Source organism: Mesocricetus auratus, unplaced genomic scaffold (assembly GCF_017639785.1).
Source record: "Mesocricetus auratus isolate SY011 unplaced genomic scaffold, BCM_Maur_2.0 Super-Scaffold_4256, whole genome shotgun sequence".
Taxonomy (NCBI): domain Eukaryota; kingdom Metazoa; phylum Chordata; class Mammalia; order Rodentia; family Cricetidae; genus Mesocricetus; species Mesocricetus auratus.
In genome coordinates this window covers 78,956,381-78,982,615 of record NW_024429182.1, presented here as the reverse complement: position 1 = coordinate 78,982,615, position 26,235 = coordinate 78,956,381, and the positions used below count along the sequence as shown (strand labels likewise).

The following is a 26,235-nucleotide window of genomic DNA, read 5'->3' as shown; positions in this document are numbered from 1 at the left end:
CTCTAGCTGTTTGAGGAGTATGTGGTGAGGATCCTCTTGGCCTTGATTCGCTTTCCTCTAGTTAATGTTTTGTTGTTGCTGCCTCTGAAGGCCATACTCAGGACTTTCTCGCTAGGCCAGCACCCCACAGCTGAGCAGAACCCCAGTCTACTCTGGCTGTACTAACCTTTCATGTGATTATTGGCTATTTGGGTTCTTGTTTGCTATAGCAACCCTGTTGACACATTTTCTCCATTTTCTGTTGAGTTGACTTATTCTTTTTCACTTACAGCTGTTACAGATGTATTTGTTGGTTATACCCATTAAGTATCCACTTTGGATTCGGTCTGTGACCTGTCTGTTCACCAAATGCTATCTTGAAGAATAGTGATTTTTAAATGTCATTAAGCTTTATTTCATGAAATTTTAAAATATTTGTTGCTCTGTCAATGCAATCTCCAGTCAATGGTGCCCCCCTGCCATGTGGTGTATGTGTGTGTGTGTGTGTGTGTGTGTGTGTGTGTTAAGAGAGAGGAGGTGGAGAACTGGAGATTGAACCTAGAACCTTGCATTGCATGTTAGGCAAGCGCTCTACCACCAAATTATAGTCACATCCCTTTTTTTTAAATGAACTATTATTTAAAAACATGTATTTCCTCCAAAATCATGAATACAGTCTTTCCACTATCTTATGAAAGAAAGTCTTTGTGTGTGTGTGTTGCTTTATACATTTATGTATCATATATTGGTAATTTATTTTTATTCTATATATTTATTTTTCATTTGTTTTCCACACTCCATGTATATATTAGATGGTCTGAGTGTCATTGATTAAATGGCACTGTTTGCAGCTTTCACTGTTATGACAGGGTTGTTTCATGAGCATTATACCTTTCATGTTTATGTGGGCAACCTGAACTTTTTTCTCTATAGTTCAAGGCTTCTCTTCTGAAGAATCTTTTGAGAAATACATTAAATATAAAAACAAGTCTACATATGTGCTGGCTGCTATTGTGTTTGATCACATGTTCAAAACCAACAATGAACGCTTGCCACTTCAGGTAAGAAAGTTTTATCTAAAGACCTGATCATTATGTTTTTCTCTTTGAGAGTTTTTAAGTGTGTGTGTGTGTGTGTGTTTGCATAACCATGTGAGCATGCCTATGTGTATCTGTCTGTTGGTCTCTCTGTGTCTGTATGAGCATGCCTATGTGTATCTGTTGGTCTCTCTGTGTCTGTATGCATGTGTATGTCTCTCTGTGTGTGCATGCTTGTGTGTATATATGTGTGTGTGAGTACTGGTACACAAGTGTAGATATCAGAGGACGTTGTTGATGCTGCTCCTTGCCTTCCACCTTATTTGAGACAGGGTCTTTTGTTCACCAATATGCTTATACACCAGGCTAACTGGCCTATAAGAGAATCTGCTTCCATCTCACTATAGGATCACTAGTGGGTACATCTGCCTTTATATGGAATCTGGTTAATTAACACAGGACATCAGTCTTGTACAGTACTCTCCCAATACTCCCTTTTCATTTCTTCACTGATTATTGTTATTGAGGGATGTATTGTATAACTTTAAGTTTCCTCCTATTGATTTCTAGTTTCCATGCTATAGCGACCAGAAACAGTGCCCTGTATGATTTTAATCTTTAGATTTACTAAGACTTGCCTCCTGGCCCAATGCCTTGCAGAATATTCACATGCACTTGCTCGTGAGGAGTATGAGTTGTTGCAATAGGATGTCTATCCTAGTTCAATGTGTTATTGAAGTCTACAGTTTGCTTACTAATTTTCTGACTGAATGATCAGTTCCTTGTTGAAAGTGGGGTTATTGAAGCCCACAATCACAGTTTGACTTTCCTTGAGTGCACCCATGTGTATTTCCTCTGATATTGCCTGTATAAATATTTACAATTATTTTATTCTCTTGACACATCAATACATTTATACATATCCAATGTCTATGTCTTTTTTACAATTTTTGAGGCAGGACCTCACTATACACCTGAAAATGGCCTTGAACTTCTGATCCTCCTGCCTCCACTTCTCAATTATAGGGGCCACAGATTTGCATCACTTTTGATTTGGGTATATCTAAATCTAAGTATGCTCTTTTCTGGTAAATGTTTGTTTACAGTGTTTTTTTCTCATCCCTTCACTTTTATTTCTGTGTTCTTAAAAGTTGGGTGACTCTTAGAGGCAACATAATTTGGGTCTTTTTTTTTGTATGTTCACATACTTTGTTTCAGTTCTACAATCTTGCTGACATTCTAGTAGGTATGTGTGTGTGTGTGTGTGTGTGTAGTATGTAGCTGTTTGTTTATATGTACATGCTCATGTGTGTGCAAGTACATGCATGTGTGCATGCATATGGAGGTGAGATGCTGACATTGGGTGTCTTCCTCAATTGCTCTGTACCTCAAATTTTGAGGCAGGGTCTCTCACTAAACCCAAAACTTGCTAATTCAGCTAGACTAGGTTGCAAGATGTAGGGATCTTCTTGTCTCAATATTCCCAGTGCTGTGATCACAAGCACAGGCCACCACATCTAGCCTTTTATATAGATTCTGGAGATATGAACTCATGTCCTCATGCTTGTGAACAAGTACTTTTCAGACTGAACCATCTCCCCAGATCCTCTAGTAGGTTCTAAAAAGTATTTTATATTTATTTAATCCCTTTTATGTGTGTGAATGTTTTGCCTGCACATGTATATATGCACAGCATGTGTACCTGTTGCCCTCAAAGGTCAGAAGAAGGCATCAGACCCCTGGAATTAGAGTCTTGTACAAGAGCAACAAGTTTTCTTCACCTCTGAGCCATCTTCCCAGGCTCTGTAGCAGATACTTTTTATGCTCATTCAATAGGCAGAAGAAAGGTAGGATTAGAAAAGTACAGTTATATTGATGACTATTATACACCTTTTTACACCTTTGCAACTCAAAAGCAAAATGTCATAAAGATGAAAGAGAGAGGATCTATGGAATTTAGATCACATTACATGTTGACTGTGGTTATAGCTTAAGTGACATATTAGTTGTTTGTGTCATAATGATTCTGCCGTTCTTTTGTTCCCAAAACAAAAATGTTTAATTAGAAAACAAAACTTTCCTTTTACTGTTAATCTTTGTTTTTCAAGGCTCACTGGTTTAACATATTTGTCTTTGACTCTCATTCTAGGTAAAATATAATTTGCGCTTTGGTCATCTCTATGATACTAAGAATCCCTTAGAGCCGTCCAAGGACCAGAACATAAAGGACTGGAACACATCGGTTCTCTTCCCATCTGTGCCTTCTCTAGGACCCCGGAACTTTATGGAAAACAATGGGGGAGACCCTGGTTAGCAGATCCTTAAGTACACTTACATTATTATTTTTACTGTGTATGGCAATCATTAGGCACGGTCTTCCTTTTTTTCCCTCTGCATAGCAAGTTGATTTATTCATTCATTATGGGTCATTGTGATTTAAATTTTATTTTTTATTAACAAATATAAAATTTGATACTTCCAAAATCTGTTACTATTTTCTTTATTTCTTGATTAATTTTCTTGTGTCTGTGCATCTATATAGTTTTAGTTGATAACTTTTGCCTCTCTTGACTCAATATGTATGTGTAAATGTATATGTAGACATCTCTCTCTCTCTATATATATATATACACACATATGTCTATATACATGTCTATATATGCACATGCATATGTGTGTATATCTGTATGGAATATATATGTATATTCCATAAATGTATATGTCTTATATATTTATGTTGATGAATAGCTTTTTTATCAGATCATGATGATAAATTTAAATTATTTTTAATGTTATAAATTACCTTGAAGAAAGAAAAATGTAATAGCATTAGGAGCTGTGTGTTAAATACCAGGTCCTGAGAATGATGGATATTATTCAACAGGAAACAAAAACTATGTGTGATTTTACTATTATAAGTAAAAAATTAAAGAGTGAAAGTCAATCTCAACAAGAACATTTTTCAGAATGTATCAGCCTGAGTTGAGGAGATGGTTCAGTGGGTAAAGTTGTGGTTCAATCCCATCACCCATGGAAAAGGTGGCATGGGTGTATCTATGTCCCCAGTGCTGAATATGTGGAGACAGGGATGCTACTGAGGCTTGCTGGTCAGCCTTCCTAGCCAAAGTCAGGAATTGCAGATTGACTGACAGATCCTTTCTCAAATAAGTGAGGCAGAGAAGGGTGGAGGAGGTTCTGTCACCCTATCCACCCCTGCCCGGTCCCTGAAAATAATGTTATCAGCTTGACAAGTCACAAACTCTGGCAAATATTGATTTGTGTATATAAGATTAAAACTATAGAAAATATGTGTAGATTGCTACAAAAATTTAAGAAGTTGTCATTTTAGAGTTGAAGGATTGTGTGGTATTTGATTTTATCAAAATCACTTAAAATATTTTCTAAGTATAAGTTTAAAATGAATCTAGTCTCTTTTAAAATTAATATACTGCATCCTAAATATATTCTTTGGGAAGAAGAACATAATAGAAAATGGCATGATATTGGTGGATTAAAAGCAGTTTCACCAAAATATAGACATGGTCTAATAAAAATAGTTAGATGGACCATTTATCATAAATATTATTAGCTTATTTGGGTTGTATCTGACTATGTAACCCAGACTGGCCTTAAGCATAGAATGTCCTCAAATTTGGGATGATCTCCCTGCCTGACCCTCCCAAGTGTTAGGATTACAGGTATGTGCCACCACCCTAGACTGAAAAGGTACTTTTGAAAAGAGTTTCTTTTTTCCACTTAAAAAATAAAAGCTTTTAAAACAAGAAAATAAAAAACAGACAAATTGTAAATGCAAATGGACATGTGTAGTAAGTTAATATTTTTAATTGCTATGAAATTTGAATTTGCTTTTTTAAGTGGACAAGTAGGAGTCAGATGGCCTGCTTTTTTGTTTGTTTGTTTTTGCTTAGATTCTATTGTGTATGTTAAACACTTTGGGCCTGAGCTCCTTATCAGCACCAAAGTTCTATTATACCAGTTATTAGGACTTTGTTGTTAACCTGTTTTGTGTCCATGACTACCTGAGCCTGGGTGGTATTTACTTGGATCACAAGACTGTTGGTTGTTTAAGCAGCAAGGCAACAGCATTCCTTCCTGTTTCCTCTTCTCCCAGCTGCGCAGCGACATAGTGGAGAAGCAGAAAGGGACCTGGAACTGACTTGTGAAGCAACCTTATTATCTAAATTTAAACTGAAAAAAAAAATAAAAAAATAAAGGGACTGTTTAAATGCTGAAGAGGCATGCGTGTGACCAAGGGGCAAAGGAGCAGTGAGGAGCTAGACTTACTCATTTTATAATTGAGACTTAAAGGAATTAATTCACACCCACAAGACCTGTCCATTCCATGAAATCAACATTAACCTGTCCCGATGTCAGTCATGACCCAATCATCTCCCACATGGCTCCCACCCTGGCATGACCACACCGGGGCCCCAGTTTTCATTAGATGAAGATTGTGAGGCAGCAGACCATATCCAAACAAAATGGTAGCTGCCATTTAGAGAGACTGAGAATGGTAGTACATCAGAGGAGTAGAGCAGAATTGACTACATGAAGTTTTTGTTGTGTTTTTAGTTTCTGGCAAGCCTAGAACTTGCTGTGTAGACCAAACTAGCTTAGAACTCACAGAGATCCACTTGCTTCAGCTTCCCAAATGCTGGGATTAAAGGTGTGTATCACCATATCCAGTCTTGCTCCATGCATTTTACACGTGAATGTCAAGCTTGATGTTTAACTTTAATGATGTTTTAAAGAACGCACTACAGTGTTTTTAACTATGGACACATTATTGTCTATCTGTCTCTACACGTAGTCTGTGATACACACTTTTTGGTTACAATATCTTTATAATAAGTTTTAAAATCAAGGCATGTAAAGATCCCAGCTTTGGTCTTCTTTCTGTAATTTGTTTTGGTTATTTGTTGTGCCACTGAGTTTGTAGGTCTCTTTAAGCAAGACCTTTAAATAGTATTCATTCTCCAAAATGAATACTAAAATAGGAGCCATTCTTTCAGTTACATGCGTTATGTTTATCTTCCCAGTGTTTGTTAGTACTGAATATGTAAGTTCTTCATCTCATTGGATGTTTATTTGTGTTGACTTTACTTTTTTGATGTTATTATAAATGGAATTTACTTCTTGCTTAGTTCTCCCTTCCTATGTCATATCACAGTGTGTAGAACTATCTTAGCTAGTTCCAAGGTAGCATAACAAAATATTGTGATGCTTATAATAGAAAGTTGTTTCTCACAATCTTGGAAGCTGAGAAGTCTAAGCTCCCAGCACCAACAGACTACATCTCTGATGAGGGCTCGCTGAGTGCTTCCAAGTGGTAGCTTTTTGCTCCATCCCTTGGAGAGGAAACTGGTTGTTTCATCACATAGTAGAGGAACAAGGGGCAAAAAGGATTAGGCGACTCAATTCCCTTTTAAGAGCATTCCATGCACATGAGGGTGGAATACTTATGACTCAGTTACTTATGACAGCCCTTACTTCTTTTTTTTCTGGTTTTTCGAGACAGGGTTTCTTTGTATTGTTTTGGAGGCTGTCCTGGAACTTGCTCTGCAGATCAGGCTGGCCTCGAACTCACAGAGATCCCTGCCTCTGCCTCCCGAGTGCTGGGATTAAAGGCGTGCGCCATCAACGCCCAGCCAGCCCTTACTTCTTAAAAACTATCAAGTATTAGATGTCAGCATAGGAATTTTTGGAAGGACACATGTAACATGAAAAATAAAAGACCCATAGACTGATATGGGTTCCAAGCTTCAAGCTGAAGAGCAGAGAAGCAAAGCAGCCAATCACTAGTTTTTGCCTCTACCTCAGACTGAAATGGTGATCCTAGTTCAACCAACCTCAGACTGCAATCCCAAACTGCTCCTCTCCTCAACATGACTGGAGACTCAATATCAGAATGCCTTCCTATCCTCAGTGTGACTGGAGAATGAGTGCCAGCTCTAAGACCCTGTTCCTGTCTTAAATACCTTTCATGAGTTCTGGAATTAAATGTGTGTCCACCTCTGCCTGGCTATGACCTGCTAGTATGGCTGTTGGTGTGTATCACCTTTGTCTGACCCCTATGACTTGTGGCTGCCTTTGCTTTGTGAAATTGTTTTGTTACAAGTTTTGCATTGTCTGAATTGCTATTGTCATCTCTCTTATCATATGTTAGTATCCTGAACTTGACAGTCTTTTTGTTTGTTTGTTTGTTTGCTTGTTTGTTTAGGATACATCAGAGAAGGATTTCTTATCGTGCAGCATTCCTTAGATAAGGCCATCATGGTGTATCATAGTGGCAGAGCAGCAGAGGACATGTTTGCTAATGCCACCATTTATGCACAGAGATTCCCATACCCTGCTTTCATTGTCGACAACTTCTTGTGGACTTTCATGCCTATGTTTTCTTGGACAATTTTATTTACATTTACTCAAATGGCACTTGTCATTGTTGGGACCATTATGTTGGAAAAGGAAAAGAGATTAAAGGTAATTTCATTTTCTTTGTAATATTGTAGCCCAGTAGGACAGATATGTGCAGAGGGCTCGGTGATTTATGCTCACTTGTCACTGCTAATGAATATCCCATGGAAATAGCATGAAACATAGACTGTCTGGATTGTTCATGATGCCATTGATCAATTTTCAGTTTTTTATTTTTTAAAAATTATTGATTTGACTAAATGAAAGGTAATATTATGGAAAGAAAACAAATATCAATGGCCCCAAATTGTCTGTGGAATGAAATGAACAACAATGAAATAACTGGACAAGGTCTTAAATTAAAAAACTTAAAATATTCTTTAATTGCTACATCCTGTGGTCTTCTTTGAGATGATTTTTGGTATGAAAGAAATCAAGACTATTATCAACAGTTGCAACTACAAAGTCAAAAGCTATTAAAACACTTATCTGTCCATTAATTTGTTTAGTGATTATTTACTAATTAACTTCTTTGTTCCAAGAACTCTGATGGCCTTATGTTTAAAGCTTGGCTTTATCACTGACTAATTCTGTGATCATCCTCTATTCATCCTCATGTAAACTGAAGACTATAACAACTGCTTTTGTAGTTACTGGGGTGGTTAAATGATATATTATTTTTAAAGTATCCAGAAGGCCTACATTCATCCTATAACTGGTAGTTTAAAAAAGAGGAGACAGACTCTCTGCTTACACATTGTTCAAAGTCTCGGTACAATGTAAGTTAGCGTGTGATATGTTAATCATCCAAGTGGGCATTTGCCAGCTGGACATTAGAGAAAGAAGGTTAGTGTCTAGAATATATAAAGAACTCAAAAAATTAGAATCAATAAAACAGCCTGATTTAAAAAAAACCGAGGAAGGAACTAAACAGAATTCCCAAAAGATGAAATGCAGATGATTGAACAGTATTTTTTAAAATATTAAATATCCTGAACTATCAGGGAAATTCAGTTAGAACTGCTTCGAGAATTCATCTTACCCTAGTTAGAATGGATAATATTAAAAAAACTAATGAGAACAAATTCTGCCATGGTTGTGGGGAAAAGAGAATACTTATTCATTACTGGTGGAGATGCAAACTGGTGCCACCACTACAGAAATCAGTGTGGAGGTTCCTCAAAAATTGGATCTACCTCAAGAGCTCGCTATACCACCCAAAGGACTCTATATCCAACTACAGAGATACTGACTTATCCATGTTCATTGCTGCTTCATTCACAATAGCCAGGGGAAAATTATTCTTGAAGTACAGAGAGATGGTTTTGTTTGTTCTGAGCAGTGGAGAATAATATGGTTCACTAGGTACACACTACCAAAGGAAAAGGGTTTGAAACAGGCCTACTAGTGTACTTATCACTATTCTTGTAGAAAGAGCAACTGTGGAGAGAAGTGTGGAGGACTGGCTGACTTGAAGCGAAAGCAAAAGAGAATAAGTATTGTAGGGTTTGTAATCATCACCATTACACATTCTTTTCTGCTTCTTTTTAATAACTTAAAAATGAAAAACCATTCTTAGGTCTCAGGATACACAGAAATGACATGTGAGATGGATTGGTCTATGGGTCATTTATCTGTTGATAAGTCTTGTCCATTAAGGTATGATTAAAGATAAGGTAAGTTTAAGGTAGTCCATGGAAAAGGCGGGGAAGACTGTGCTAAGTTGAGTTAGTGTGTGTGTGCAGACAGAGCGTGATACGTGGAGTTCTATTTAGGAAGTAGAAACCAGTGGAAATGACTGACTTCAAATTTTTGAAATTTATCTTTCAAGGATTTTCCCACTCATCAGGTTGTTGTTAAGGCATTGGAGTTGCTTGTCAAATGATGTCCAGGTTGAGTAAGTCCATTGGTTCCTGAATAACAGTGACACTTGGGCTTAATAAAGACAAATTTCAATAGGGAATCATTCTGTCTTCCCTGGCTAAGGGAGTGAAATTATGATGCCCCAAATCATTCATACTTGGAACCCCAGTCTTATCAGTGTGGCATAACACATAATGCATATTCTCACCATTTCCTGCTGCTGTAATGTTGGAAGTTTCACTCTCCTTGTGTTTCATCTTTAAAATGAAGACAATAATATTCTACAATGAACATTATTAGAGACACTGCACATCAGTGCACAGGGCATACTGAGCACACCAGCCTTGGTTAATTTTCTATTTTCTTTGTCCCTTGAGTGTTACACGTGAGAATTATGTAAACCCTTTTTTTCCCATCCCCTCTTGGCTCCTCTGCCTTTTCCATTTGGGATAATGCCATCTCCTAGTTGCTCAAGCTTTTGTTAATTTTTTACCATCTGGCTATGCCAGCAGACTCTCTTTGGTTTTGCCAATTCCTGTATCTCCCTAATGTTATTTCATATCAATCCTTTGCCCTCAGTGAGAGTGGCTCACTTTGAATCGTTCTTTAATTTTTTTCTCATTGTAAAACCTAACTGATGAATAATCTTTTTCAAATATATTTAGCTATTAGTTGAAACAGCCAGAAACTTACACTACCCAATTTAAGTTAGTTAAATTTCTATTTATTTTGTTTTATTTAACTAAAAATATTTTTACTGCTAGGCATGAGTGCTACATACCTTTAATCTCAGTACTTGAGATACAGAGACAGGTGGATCACTGTGAGTTTGAGACCATCCTGGTCTACATAGAGAATTCTAGGCCAGTCAGGGCTACATAGTGAGACTCTGTCTTAAAATAAAAATTAAAAAATATTATTTGAGATTTTCATACATTGTACTTTGGTTATAATTACCCTTCCCCCATCTTCCAGATCCACACACTCTTTCATACCCACCCAAATTTATACCTTCATTAAAACAAAACAAAACCAGCTAATAAAATCCAGTTTGTGCTCCTGTCACTTTCAAATGATTATCTGTCTCTATTCCCAAAGACTATTGATATTTTAAAGTGTAAAAGCCTATGCTAGTGTTAGCTCACTTTTGGAACTTAAATAGAATTGAGCAATAGCAATTCTCTTGCATCTGATAGTCATTCATATTCTGTGGAGTTGTAATCTGTATAGCTTGTTTCAACAGATGGAACAGGTGTGACAGCAGTGATGAACCCTTGTGGATAATAATTATGTTGTACCTGATAATAATTACGTTATACTAGATAATGACACCTTGACACTTCCTTCTTCACTTTGTTTGATGCTGCTGCTGTTATTGTGCCTATATGACAAGTTGTTCTTTATTCATTATACTTTATTAGACTTGTAATAAAGCATAATGTCTTTATCTCCTGGTTTCTAATTTACCTATTTTCTCATGATGTGTCCATTTCTCCTTTGCCATAGAAAATCACTGCAACTTAACAAATGACACACATTTATCATCTTGTGTTCTCCATGTCTTGGTTTCAACCAAGTTGTCCTCCCTTTTGAGGCTACAGAGGGGAGAAATTCACTTCTTATCTCTTATGACTGTGGGTAGAATTCCTCTCCTTAAAGTCACAGGACTTGATGTTGGCCAGAACAACAGAAAAACTTAGTGCAGCAGCCTCCTTTATGGGGTACAATGTAATTATGGTTCATCTCCCTTGCCTCATTCCATTGATTGAAACAAGTTGTGTAACCCACTTACATAAAGACATGTACCCAGAAAAGAATTTTTATGACACATGGTAATTTTTAATTGAACTTTGAATATTGTGCTATTTACTTTATTGGGAACTTGATAATCTTTCATTCCTGTGTTTATATTTTATTTTGAGGCATTCTTAGGTATCCTGGAAATCTTTTGAGATCTTTTCTTACTCTTTTTTTTCAGTGCTAGAGATGGAACTTAGGGCCTTACATAGTCCAGGGTAGTACTCTTCCATTGAGTTATAGCCCCAAATTTTGATTTTTTTAAAAGACAGAGTATTAAATGTAGCTCAGGTTAGCCTTAAACATTCTCTGCAGCTCAGGATGGCCTCAAACTCATGATTCTCCTGATTCTGCCCCTAAATTCTGGGATTATAGACATGTGTCAGCACACTCAGCTATTACTTTATAGCTTTTTGGTAGGTGGAATGACAGTAGAATTTATTCTGAAGCTTTGTTCTCAGTTTGGGGCAGTTTTGTTCCACTGGTCAACCTGGCAATGTCTGGAGGGAATTTTCACAACAAAGACAGATATTACTTCCACCTGGTTGGTAGAAGCCATGGATGCTGTTGAATGTCCTACAGTGCCCAACATAGTGTCCTGTAATGCGAAACTGCACTGTCAACATCAAAGTTGAGAAACTTGCATATGCATAAAGACACAGGAAAAATGATGGTGGAGGTCCCAGCCCATTGTGATTGGTGCCATCTCTGGGCAGATGGTCCTGGGTTGTATAAGAAAGCAAACTGAGCAAGTCAGTAAGCAGTGTTCCTTCATGAACTCTGTTTCAGTTTTTTCCTCAAATTCTTTCTCTGATTTCCCTCAGTGATCAAAGTATAACTTGAGACTTTAAGCTAAAATAAACCCTTTTCTTCCCTAAGTTGTTTTTGGTTATGGTGTTTTATCCTAACACTAGAAACCCTAACTCAGTCAAGCAGTCAGTGCTCTCAACAACTGGACCATCTCTCTAGGCCTCTGGATTTCTAACTTATAAATGCAGAAAATGTTGGTGGAGATACACTGTAGGATGAAAGCAGCTCTAGACACTGTTAAAATGAATAAATGTGGCTTTGTGCCCATAAAAATGTAAGATGGCTAATTGCATCTGTAACATAGTTTCCTTTTGCCATACACCTGCTCAGGCTGTAATGGTTAGGACACAAGCTGTTATGATAAATGTAAGGTAAATAGGTAAATTAAGTGCATTATTTATATGCACAAAAGTTCTGTAGTGATTTGCTCCCCACAATCTGATCACATTATATCTTACAAAAAATAAAAATAAAAGTTTTCCTCCTGCTCAAAAAAAATGTAAGATGGTAAATCAACTTATGGGTCATAATTTGCCTAGCTCTGCTCAAACCTACAATGGAATTGAAATATATTTATCTTTTGGATTTATTACTTCCTGGAAGAGGGTATATGAAAAGAAGAGTAATCTTAGCTTTGTTTATCTATTTTTCAAGGCAGGCTTCTCTGTGTAGCCCTGGCTGGCCTCAAACTCAGATACACCTGCCTCTGCCTCCGAAGTGCTGGGATCAAAGGTTCCATTATGCCCATCTTAATCTTATCTTTTTAATTCTTAGTCTTTAAAGGCGTTTCTTAGAACCAGAACTTGCTAAGTCTTAGGAGGAAAAAAAATTCCACACCCAGAATTCTGAGTAGAAATTACACCACTCATTTGGTACAAAGCTTCAATTAGGTCATTTGACTATTATGAGGCATGGTTTATTTGTCTGTAAATAGGGATGTGATATTCACCTGTGTAGGGTAAGATGTGTAAAGGCATTTTGAAATATGTTTTTCATGACACTTGGCTTATGTTGATTTTTCCTTTAGGAATACCAGCTTGTGGTGGGACTCAGTAATGCTATGCTCTGGGTTTCATATTTTGTCACCTTCTTATTGATGTATTTCATTATCATCTGTTTGCTGTGTGGGATTTTATTTCTCAAGGCAAGTATCCATTTGCATGCAGCATACCGCAGTTTTAGGAGGGGTGAGAAGTTAAGAAATGGGCAGAGTGTGTTAGCTTTCCAAAGAGGAAATGTGTCTTGCACTGGCTCCGCTGTGGAAGTTCAAAAGGCGTAGTTGATCAGAAGGTGAAAAAGAGACCTAGGTGAGTGGCCCTTCTGTAGGCAGGCAATCACTTCAATGTCTCACTTCAATGGGGCCAGTGTTCAGTGTTCTCCTTTACTTCCATGCCTGTTTTCCTCGTACTTAACATGTGATTAACTAGCTTCCTAATTATTTCACCAGATTACACATGAGAGAGTCTTTCAACACAGTGACCCATTATTCATTGCCTTCTATTTCCTGTGTTTTGCCATCCCCTCAGTGTTATTTGGCTTCATGGTCAGCACATTCTTTGATAAAGGTGAGTGGAAGGCGGGTTCTGTGAAACACCCTGTGAGTTGACTGAGAGGGAATCTTGTGTAGAAGCTCCCTCAGTCTGAGACACCGCTGGATCACTTTCGGGAAAAGCTTTATCATACTATTCATTTAAGTAAAAGTCTATTTGTGGCCCCTTCTGTGCACTATGCACAGTGCAAGATGCCAATAATATGGGGGTGTGCAAAAGAGACCTCCCCTTTGGAGAGCTTTGTTTCCAGCTGCTGCAGCTTGTGTCAACTGATTGTCTTTTCTTTCTTCCTTTCCAGCTTCTCTGGCCACTTCTGTTGCAGGTTTCCTCCACTTTCTCACGTTTTTCCCGTACCTAATCATAATTTCGATGTACAATCAGATAAGTCTCGGTGGGAAACTGGCTCTCAGTCTCATCACAAACACAGCGCTAGCTTTCGGGACCGACTTAATATGCAAGATGGAAATGAAAGGTGAATCTTCCCTTTGTGACAGCACCTTCATTAATTTGCAACCCAGAAGGAAAGGACAGAACATACAGGGTTGGGGAAGAGCATGGGTAAAGGGTGTTGAGTGTTCCCACATATGGGCTTTATCATAGAACATTGTGTGTGTGTGTGTGTGTGTGTGTGTGTGTGTGTTATATGTAGATACTGGGGACACATATTTACATGTACATGAGAACTAAAAATTATATAAGTGATATTACAAGGAATATATTAGGTATTTATGTTTGCATGCATATGTATGCCCATGTCTTACCTATGTCTTTCCTAAGGGATAATTTTGTCACCCCAGACAACTGAAGCCTGTCACCCTGAAAGATGTCATTGTTTCCCCACTGACATGATTTTAGCTTTTCCATGAATGAATTTATCCAGCTGAGAAAAATTTGAGTAGGGTTGTAGTGTATAAGATAATATGCATGAGTTTAGCTTTATTTAGAATGATGGTAAGCAGTATTGTGTTTTCATTCCTTGTTATTGTCAGTATGATTAACTTTTATGTTTTAATATTGCATTTTATAACTGGAGAAGTTTCCGTGATTCTTTTTGTGGTATCTTTGTTTAATTTTGGTATATTGGCATAATACTGACCATATATATTGACACAGGAATTATTTTATTCTTCATCTGTTTTCTTTTTTGTAAGAGTCTGGGAAAGAGTGGTGTTAATTATCCTTTAAATATTTGGTAAGATACACAATGAAAACACAGTCTTAGATGTTTCTTTGTATTGTTGTTGCTCTTTACAGATACAACCTGTTTTAGTTAGGCTTCTACTGCTGTGATAAAACACCATGACCAAGACAACTTACTAAAGAAATAATTTAATTGGGTTTACCGTTTCAGAGGGTAGGGGCTGTGATGGCAGAGCAAAGGCGTTAGGGTAGGAACAGCTTAGAGCTCACATCCTAAAACTGCAAGCAGAAGGCAGAGAGCACACTGAGGATGATGGGAGACCTTGGAAGCCTCAAAGCCCACCCTGTGACACACCTCCTTTATCAAGGCCACATCCCCTAACTCTTTCCAGTCAATTCCACCAAATGAGGACCAACTATTGAAACATATGAGCCCCTGGGGCCATTCTCATTCAGACTACCATATAATCTATTTGCAGATCTGTTCAACTTTTCTGTTTTTGTTTTTATTTTAATTTTATAACATATATTAATTATATAGGTCAGTAAGATTATATTTCTAATACTTTCATGTATCATGATTTGATGGCCATTGATTTCCTATCCTATCTTAATTCTTTTTATTGCATAGTTCTTACTATCTAATAACATCTTTTTAAAATTATTCTCACATATCACAAAATATAATACTTTCACATTTGTGTCTATCTTATTTTACTTAACAAGACAATTTCTAGCCCCACCCAATTTACTGCAAATGAAACTTTCATTCTTTATTTCTAAATAATATTCTGTATATGTATACATGTGTTCTTTATTCCTTTGTCTTATGACAGACATCTAAACTTATTTCATATTTTGTATATTGTGAGCAGCTCCTCAACAAACATATGTGTGCAGGTATCACATTGACTTCATTTTGTATGCATACCTCTGAGTGGGATTGCTGCTAGTTATTACTATTTCCATTGTGCCATTCCCTCCTGTCTTCTAGTATTTCCTCCAAGAAATCTATGTCTACTCTAATCAGTTTATCTATGTGTTACTTGGTGCTTATCTCATGGATTAATATTCTTTCTTCTGGATTTTTAAATATTTAGTCATAAAACATTTCAGAGAGGTTATTCTGGGGTAAGGTAAATTATTTTTGCTGTTCCAAGTGCTTCCTGTACCTTAATGTTCATGATTTAACCAACATTTGGATGTTTTGGGGGTATTATTTCATTGACTAGGTCTTATGTATTCTCAACCTGTAATCCTTCTCCCTTGGGAATGTTGATTAGACAGATATTTGATCATTTGATGATTTTTCAGAGATCTTGTGTTATGTTTTCATTGTTTCTTCTTTTATGTTTCTAGAACATAGTATTTCAAGGTTTGATACTCTTTCTTCTAACTGATCTCTCTGTTGAGGCTTTTACACTTGATTTACACAGCTTCTAATCTGAGTCTTTACTAAATTTCTCATTTGTACACTTAATTATCTTCCTTAATTCATTTAACTTTTTATCTTTATTAGTCTCTTTTAAAATCATTCTGTTGAATTCTTTATCTGGCATATCACACTTTGATATCTTTGGAATCTGTTACTAGTTATTCATTTTAAGGGGTATACTGTCGCCTGTTTTCATTTTTCTTGTGTTCATCAGTGCAGCTTTTACTTTTACCCAGTAATAACTTCCAATCCCCTACATGCTAGCCTGGAAAACAGAAGTTGAACCTTATTTCTCTTTACTGATAAGCATAAGTTTATATGTGTTCTTGGTTGTTGTCATGAAGATTTGCCTTAGAGAACTTGGGTACTGCTCCCTTACAACACAGATATTTGCTTTAATGATTCTATGACTTTGTATGGCTATAAATTTTAGTTGTGCATGGCTAAAAAGTCTCCTGCCATTATTATTCATTTCCTTTTTTTCCCTGAGCGACCTAAAAGTAACGCCATTATCAAATAACAAATAGACAGTGTGTATCTCTAGAATAAAAGTGAAGTTTCTTATTTAATTTCAAAGCAGTTTGGTATGGTAGGGATCTCTAAAAATACCATGGCTAGCATAGTGTTTATATGTAAGAGGCAAGATGGAAATCTGATTCAACATGACTCAGTAGCCAGTGTTGGTTCAAACTTCTGACCCTGGCTAGTTTATTTTAGGCATATGTAAGCAGAGTAAATTTGGAATAAAATTTCCTGATGATAATTAACTCAATTCCATGTTCATAAAAAAGCTTAAGGCATGACTACATCAAAACTTTTGTAAAGTACAAGTGATATCTTTCATATTCTAAGATAGGTTCTGTAGATTGACTGAGAAAGCAGGCTCAAGGTAAACAATGCTCATGATAAGGGTCTGGGGGAGGACAGTGCTATAGATTGATTGATATAAGCGGGCTTAAGATAATGGTCTGAGGGTGCCAATGTGGCCTGGCCATAGGGATAGCACACAGAGGATCATACTATTAACCATATCCATTCCCAGCCTTCTGGGAGGAAAACAGGTTATATATCTGTTCCTTTGAAGAGCTGACACTGCATATTTATCATTTCTGGTTTTCCTTGTGTTTATCTGTGAGCATACATGCCTCTGCTTCAGCCATTGTTGGATATCTGAAGTAACTGTCTTCCATTTTGTTTCAGGACATGGTGCTCAGTGGTACAACTTTGCTACAAAAATAAGTGTCGATGATGACTTAACTTTGGCTCATATAATAGGAATGTTTTTATTTAGTGCTTTTCTCTATGGCCTTGTGGCCTGGTATGTAGATGCTGTCTTTCCAGGAAAGTATGGTGTACCTAAGCCCTGGAACTTTTTCCTGCAGGTGAGTATGCCTGCACAAGTTATTTAGAACCCCTAGTTTGCAAAGAGTAAACAGGATTAAGTCTAGCAGCCTCTGAATGGGGGCTGTGATATCAGACTTCCTGTTCCAGTGACAAATAATTGAGAGGGACAAGTTAAAAGAACAAAGGTTCATTTAGGCTTCAGTCCGCAATACCAAAACCATGTCACTTTGAGTTGAGGAGAGGCAGAACATGTTTGTGTGAGGGTGTGACAGAACAAAGCATCCTATCTCCTAGATATCAGGAAATAGAGCCAGGATGTCTTTCCTGGTGGGATTCTGCCCTCTTCGCCCTTATTCCATCAGTGCCTGGGTTACTGGGTGTTGCTGCCCACAGTCAATACTCCGAAATGAGTTTTATTGAGTACCTAGGCAAATCTCAAGGCAATTAAATGGAAAATGAAGATTAGCCACCACAATTCCTCATTCTTATTGCACTGTAACACCATTGTTTGCCATATTTACTTATGGAATGAAATAATTTTCCACAAAGAAATCCCATCTGAATGAATACATGGTAATGTCTGTAGACGTTGGATGGGAGAGGACAAATTATGCCCATGTCTATTTTTAATTTTTTACTGATATAATGACTGCATATTTATGGAAACTGGTATACAATTTTAATACACATATGATGAGTAGTTGATTAAATCAGGTTAATTAATTACCATTTGCATTTCCTTAAAAATTTGGCACTTTAGGTCATATTCCTTCTATCTAAATTTATTTTTCCCTTTACTTCCTCCATTTCTTAGCCTATAGTTACTGTATAATATTCCGTATTTCTAAGAAATCAGTAGCTGTTTTTAGCTTCCACACATGCAAAGATATATATATATATATATATCTTCCTGTGTATGGGTTATTTTGCTTAATATTATTCCCTCCAGGTAGGCATGCCAAGATAAGTTTTCTTTAGTGATCAAGCCACATTCCATTTGTATGAGTATACCACATTTTTTATAACCATTCATACATCAAATCCGTGCCTTTCTTTCTGAGAATGGTGTTGCAGTAAACAAGAGAGTGCTATTGGGTAGAAGCCCATGCATGGGGTTGCTTGTTTCTATCTTTGTTCTTCTGAGGAACTTCTGGTGCATTGATCATTACACCTACTTGCAGATGATTCGTGACTTTATGTGATTCTGTCGGGGTGATTTTGCTTGTGTTGTTGTGCTGTGGGGATCTTAATATAAAAAAGCATCACCTATCCTGATATCATAAAGCATTGTCCAATTTTCTTCTAGTAGTTTTAGATGCTCAGTTCTCATATATGCTGATAGATTGGCATCTGATCTTTTTCTGTACTTCGATACCCAATTTTCTCAGCAACATTTATTAAAGAGACTTCTAAAATTCAGTATGTTTCTAATATTTGGTGTCTGGTAAAAACCCAATTTCATATTCTCTATTTTGTTCCATTCATGTGTGTATGTTGTTATTTCAGTGTTACCTTGGTTAGATAGCACAGCTTAGCAATATAGGGAAAGACCATAGATGTTGTTTTGGTGGTCAGATACAGTGTGTGTGTGTGTGTGTGTGTGTGTGTGTGTGTGTGTGTATACATACACACATATGTTGGAATGCATACTTATGTGCGTGCACATAGTCCAGTAGAGGATGCTCAGTGTTTTCTGTATCACTCCCCACCTTACTTCTCTGAGACAGGGTCTCTCATTGAAACTGGAAGGAGATGACCAGCAAACCCCATGGAGAAGTCAGATGTGATTCTTATAGGTTTGCCTTCATATGTTACTTGACCTTTTTCCTTTGCTGCTTGTAATATTTTCTTTATTCTATATGTTTGGTGTTTTAATTATTATGTGCCAAGTGGACTTTTTTGTGATCCACTCTATTTGGTGTTCTGTGGGCTTCTTGTACTTTCATTGGCATGTCTTTCTTTAAGTAGGGAAAGTTTTCTTCTATGATTTTGTTGAATATGTTTTCTGCCCCTCTGAGGTGGATTTCTTCACCTTCTTCTATACCTATTATTCTTAAGTTTGGCCTTTTCACAGTGTCCCATATTTCCTGGATATTTTGTGTTAGGGATTTGTTGGACTTAAGATTTTCTTTGGTCAATGAGTCCATTTCTCCTAGTGTATCTCCAATGCTTGAGATTCTCTCTTCCATTTGTTGTATTCAGTTGTTTATGCTCATGTCTGTAGTTCCTGATTGTTTACCCACCTTTTCTAATTCCAACATTCCTTCAGACTGTGCTGTTTTAATTGTCTGTATTTTGAATTTCAAATCTTGTACTGTTTGAATTGTTTCTTGCAATTTTTGGTTTGTCTTTTCTTTCATTTCTTTAAAGGATTTTCTCATTTCCTCTCTTAGGGTCTTTATCATCTTCATGAAATTGTTTTTAAGATCGTTCTTTTCTGCTTCATCTGTGTTGGGATGTTCATGTCTTGGTGGTGTAGTCCCTAGACTCTGGTGGCATCATATTGGGTTTTTAGTTGTTGAATGTGTTCTTATATTGTTGTCTTCCCATTCCTTTTTCCAATGGGTACAGATGGGGTCTCTTCCTTTCCTGGTTGATCCAAGGTTCTCTTAAGGTTGGTGCATGCAGGTCCAATACTCTGATGGGTCTCAGGGTGACCTGCAGGTGGGTCTGAGGCACTCCCTCTCCCCGTGGGTGGTAGCTGGATTAGGAGACTCATGGTTACTTGGTCCTCTGGGTGTGAGTTGACTTGCCTGCAGTCCCAGGCCAGGGGATCCCAAAGTGAGCAAGAGTAAGGAAGTCAGGCCCAAGGTGGGGGCCCTGAGCTCACCTCTGCCCTGAGTGGGTGTGGGAGTGGCCCAGCAATCTCGGCAGGCTTGCAGTTGCTTGGTCTGCTGTGGGTGAGTTGACCTGCCTGCAGTCCTCAGACCAGGAGATCCTAGAGTCTTTTTTTTTGAAGTTTTTATTATGAAGATATTCTGAATTTTACCAAATGCATTTTACATCTCTGTTAGGGATGATACTATATTTTTGAAGGTTCAAAACTTAATAAGTTTGTCAAATATATATGTAAGTGGAGCAGGCTTTCTTCTGTAAATACTTAAATGATAAAGAAGACAGGGACTACACAGTTTATTGTCTGAACTAAGACACCATCGACTTGCCTTTGATTGTTCATTTAACATCAATAAAAAGAACTGTAACACGAATTTATAAAAGACCCAGAGATTGATATTGGGGTTCAAACTTAAAGCTGAAGTTTAGAAAATCCAAGTAGTTGGCACTGAATGGGCTGAATGGGCTGATCCTGTCTCCACAAGCTCTCACCAAACATCAGACTGTAATCTTTCCTCATTCTGTCTAGAGAATGAATGCTTCATACTGAATACTGAAGACCCTGCTTATATCTTTTATACCATTCTAGTGATGGGATTAAAGACGTGTCATCTGTTATTCTTTTAGACTGATTCAATCTTGTGTATCCCTAGCTTCTGACTACTGGGATTAAAGGTGTGTGCCTGGCTTCTATGGCTTGTGGCTGACTTTGATTTCTGAATCCTCAGGCAAGCTTTAATAAATAATAAACAATATATCACTACAAAGGACCCTGTTTGGTTAAAAAAGCGGTTTAAACATTTATGAAAATGATTTTGTTCATACAAACTCACTGAAAAGTTCTAGGATATTCACAGTGTGTAGCTTAACCCTGTCAGAAAGATCTGCTTGGAGTGAGGCAGTACTTCTCACTGTGCCTGAGGCAAATTCATTGACTTTCTTCTTGGAAAGCCAAGTTTTAAGCAGAATGTGTATTCTGTAATTGTACTTTTAGACATTCATATTATAGACAGACAAATTGCTTCACATTGTAGTTTAAAGTCATATATTGTAAGTCTCTTCTGAGCCAGAGAGTTTTTGAAATCTTGAACACACTTAACTTTCCAGCAATACAATGATGATGATGATGATTCTGGTTGTTGTTATTTTAGAAAACCTACTGGTTTGGAGAGCCAGTCTTAAGCAAGGAAGAGAGCCAAGTCACTGATTTAACCCCAAGCAATTTTATTGAGCCTGAACCTGTTGGCTTAACAGCTGGCATCCGGATTCAGCATTTGTACAAGGTATTTACTCAACAGGTTTTTGTTTCTTGATATGTTCAGTCTATTATGGAGATTAAATGTTTGCCATGGTCCCAACTCCACAGATACACTAATTAAGATTCTTCTAGTAAGATAAAATTTAAGTGTATTCAAGAGAATCAAAAGTCCAGGTGTTGCCTGGGCATGGTGACACAGATTTGTTATCCCAGACCTTGGGAGACTGAAGCAGAGAAATTTGAGTTTAACTCACTTGGGTTATGTAATGAAAGTCTGTCTCTAAACAGCATCTATGTGTTATTTCTTTCCTTCCTTCAGAATAGGATCTACCTTCATGTAGCTAATGATGTCATCCTCAGTGGTCCTCCGTGGTGGAGTCAAGATGCAACGTTTATTAGATATTTGAAAATTTTGCCCCAATTTGTTTTTATAAGGCTGTTTGCACTATTTTCTGCCAAAATATTTGACAAATATGTATTCATTTGTATTCATTTCTGGATCTGGAAGGGTATTTTTTTCAGGAAACTTATACCTGCTAACATTTCCTTGTCTCCCAAGGAGCTATTTCAATTTATTTTGAATATTTAATTTTATAATTTGTGGCAATTGAATTGAATCCCTTTCATAGTTTCTGCCATTTACCTGGGTTAAGGGCCAGTGGAGGACTGGTCATGTGGCTCCTTTCCTTCCAAAGAGTTGCCTCTTCATTCTGCTTTGATCATATTAGCACAGATGTCAAACAGTCTTTTCATTGGTTTTCTTTGGATATTTACTAACACCAACCGTTTTCTTATTATTGCAGTGCTATATCAAAGGAAGTATGTTGTGCCCTTTTTCTATTGTCTCTCCTCTCTTTAGCTTTATTTTCCTGTAGAATTGCCCTGGCATGCTCCTTTATTGTTACAGTGGTTCATTCATAATTGCCCCGACACTGTTACAGTAGTTAATCCCAACCCCAGATTTCTCCCCAACCTTGCATACAGAGTGCATGAGGGCTCAGAGGTCCCAAAGGCCTCTCTCTGTAGCACTGATCGTTTACTTAGGAAATTCAACAACTGGCTTCTGAGAATCCACTTTTTTCTTAGAAGGTGATTAGTACAAGGGATACAGAGATAAATGCATCAGATCAAATTCTTCTATTAACTTGACTGCTGTAAAACCAATAAGGGCTAGATTATTTAAAACACCCAAGAGCAATACGCCTCCTAAGCTAAATCTTCAAATTCTGTATATTTTCTTCCTTGAAGCCACTTGCTAATTCTAACCATGGACTGAGCACCCCTACCACAAAAAGAGATCTCTACTAGAGTAATGAGAGGCATGTGAAGTCTTTTGGTGGAGGAGGGAGGTGATCATGACAGATTGGAAGCCTGAAGGATCTAGACAGATGGCCAGTCATTTAGTGATCTATATGGCTGTGTGTGGGATGCTGAGAAACTAGACCTATGGTTCTAAAAGGAAGCATGAAATATCTATACTTAGGATACTCTAAAAGCAAAGCCAATTTTGGAGCTCAGAAATAAAGCAGACTGAAGAAATTTAGCCTTGCTAGACATTACATAAAAAAGCAAGAGGACAAGGCCTGAGCAAAAATGAACTGGAGGTGAAGGGACTAAACCTAAAATCTATCTTTACTTTGCTGAGTCCCAGATTAGGTGCAAGTGATGCCTCTTTTCCGTGTATTTGATCAAGTAAAGGGGTTACTCTGTGATAGAAGGTAACAGCTACCATATAGCCATGTTGTTCTCATAACAGAATGTGTTGAAAAATTGAAAACATGTTAGCCATGTGAAGAAGCATGACATAGTGACCATTAACTAACAGTAAATGTGTACAATAGTAGAGCTCCATTAGGAACATGATATAGACGTTAGAACTAGTTGGCACAGATTTAAAAATAATGATTAGTATGTTAAAATTAGCTTTAAAAGGACAAAATATGAAAATACTAAGAATATGAGCATAAAAACAGACTAGTCAGTAAGTATATAAACAACTGAAGACCATAATTTATTTATTTGACCTGATAGGGACACTGTATCCAACAAATGCAGAAAGAAAGCACACGTGGAGTGCTTTTAAAAAGATACCATAAGCCTGTCATAATGCACATCTCACCATAAGTTGAAATCAGAATTTTTTTCTCACCAGAGTGGGAAAAAGTAAAAAATAAGTAATTAGGAAACTAAAAATGAGAATGTAATTCTTATTGCCCTTGTTTGCCTCCCAGAACTTCAAAGTAAGATCCTTTTGCTGAAGATACCACATATTTTGGACACAGAACTTGGAGAAATTAAGTTGTAGTGGATCTGGAAGCCTCTTTCCTCAGGACTAGCTCTCATACTATCAGAAACTGTTGTGAATGCTGTATAAAAAGAAAAACCAATAATTAGTCCTACCCAGCTTGCATGAATAATCCTACCCAACATAAAACCTATGAGCCACATGGTAACCAACCCCCATCGATATAACTACAGTGAACTCTTACACCTTATACATGATGCCCAGGGAACATTGTGGATAAGTGGGAGGGAAAATTATAAGAGCCAGAGGAACAGATTTCCTGCTGTGAGAGCATCTTCTACACATGATGGGGACGTTTCATCTTGAAATATCAATAAATGGGAGGAAGGGACAGAGAGAGATGGCTAAGGAGGGAGGGAGAAGGAAAGAAAGAATATGAATTACTTAAGTGTGTCTTCAACAACAACAAAGAAGTCAGGCTGTGGTTTTTTAGATAGGGGTTTAAGGAACTTGGTTCAGGGCAGGTGCTAATGTCTAGGTGTTTAGCAAGAGTACACTTCTCAGTGTTTGGTGAAAAACTTAAATGGCACTATGTGAGTGTCTGTTATTGCTGAAGGTCTGGAGCAGCTTCAAGCCTGTAGCAGAAAATGTGCAATTAGCTGTGTCACAGAGCAGTCAAGGCAGTCTGTATTTTCAAGTTAGTATGGAGAATGGAAAGAGAAATTGTGGGGCATGTAGATAGTTGTAAAATTGTGAATGAACAGAAACACTGGAGACCTGAGGACTGTCCACAACGGATCCGGATCCCAGCCCGATGGGATTCAGCCTGCCCAGAGACTGCCAACTTCCAAGTCCCAGTCTCCACCCACAGGACAGGCGAGGCAAGGCGAGGGTCCAGCCTACCCAGAGTTTGCTAAGGTCCCGATACTAGGATGGCCTCCATCCACACAAGAGGAAAGCCACCTGGGTACTGGACCTGCTCACACCCACTGGAAAGGGGTCACATACCCACCAGGGGAGGAAGAGACTCCTTCTGCACCCACAGGAAGAAATGATGGGAAGGAGACAATACAAAAATACACCCACCAACAGAAAAACCAAGATGACACCGCCAGAAACTAGAGAATCTACACCCCCAAGACCTGAAAAGTCCATTGCAGAGGAAGCAGATGAGAAAGACCTTAAAAGCAACTTCATAAAAATGATAGAGGCCCTAAAGAAGATATGAGAAAATCCCTTAAAGACATGGAAGAAAAAACAAAATACAAGAATTGCAAAAAATGGAGGAAAAAGCAATCCAAAATATGCAAAATGCAAGAAATGGAAGAAAAGACAAAGCAATCCTAATATTTAATTAGATTTCAAAATGAAATCAATCAAAAGAAATGAAGGAGGGCACTTCATACTCATCACAGGAGAGATCCACCAAGATGAAGTTTCAATTTTGAACATCTATGCCCCAAATACAAAGGCACCCACATTCATAAAAGAAACATTACTAAAACTCAAATCACATATGAAGCTCCACACATTTATAGTGGGAGACTTCAACACCCCACTCTCACTACTAGACAGGAATACAAGACAGAAGCTTAACAAAGAAGCAAAGAAGCTAATAGAAATTATGACCCAATTTGGATAAACAGATGTCTATAGAATATTTCATCCAAATAAAAAAGAACATACCTTTTTCTCAGCACCACATGGAACCTTCTCAAAAATCAACCATATACTTGGCAACATATCAAATCTCAACAGGTACAAAAAATTGGAATAACTCCATGTGTCTTACCAGACCACCATGTGTTAAAATTAGAATTCAACAACAACACAAATCGCAGAAACACTTCAAAATCATAGAAGTTGAATAATGGACAATTGCACAATTCCTGTGTCAATGAAGAAATAAAAAAAGAAATTAAAGACTTCCTAGAATTCTATGAGAATGACAACACCACATACCAAAACTTATGGGACACTTTGAAAGCAGTGCTACAAGGGAAGTTCATAGTACCAAGTGCCCACATGAAGAAACTGGAGGATAGTTACACTAGAGAATTAACAGCACAACTGAAAGCTCTAGAACACAAAGAAGCAAATTCATCCAGGAGGAGTAGACGCTAGGAAATAATCAAATTAAGGGCTGAAATCAATAAAGCAGAGACTAGGAAAACAATACAAAAAAGTCAATGTAACAAAGAGTTGGTTCATCTCACTCCTGTCAGAATGGCTAAAATCAAAAACACCAATGACAATTTATGCTGGAGAGGATGTGGTGAAAGGGGGACACTCCTCCATTGCTGGTGGGAGTGCCAACTGGTTCAGCCACTTTGGAAATCAGTATGGAGATTCCTCAGAAAAATGGGAATAAACCTACCAAAAGACCCAGCAACTCCACTCTTAGGCATATATCCAAAAGATGCCCATTCATACAACAAAGATGTCTGTTCCACTATGTTCATAGCAGCTTTATTTGTAATAGCCAGAACTTGGAAGCAACCTAGATG

General features: G+C 37.5%; 1 protein-coding gene across 3 annotated transcripts in view; it reads left to right on the top strand.

Moving 5' to 3' along the window:
* LOC101828403 (ATP-binding cassette sub-family A member 3) overlaps positions 1-26,235 on the top strand; it is a 115,566-nt gene that overhangs the window by 11,422 nt on the left and 77,909 nt on the right. For all 3 annotated transcript variants that reach the window (XR_005880710.1, XM_040755408.1, XM_040755411.1), the window contains exons 4-11: positions 913-1,040; positions 3,166-3,325; positions 7,258-7,517; positions 12,949-13,065; positions 13,369-13,486; positions 13,770-13,943; positions 17,247-17,428; positions 21,377-21,508. Coding sequence is in view for 2 of the 3 variants with exons in the window: in XM_040755408.1 (XP_040611342.1) it covers positions 913-1,040; positions 3,166-3,325; positions 7,258-7,517; positions 12,949-13,065; positions 13,369-13,486; positions 13,770-13,943; positions 17,247-17,428; positions 21,377-21,508 (1,271 nt within the window). In the remaining variant the exon portion in view is untranslated. The remainder of the gene's footprint in view (positions 1-912; positions 1,041-3,165; positions 3,326-7,257; positions 7,518-12,948; positions 13,066-13,368; positions 13,487-13,769; positions 13,944-17,246; positions 17,429-21,376; positions 21,509-26,235) is intronic.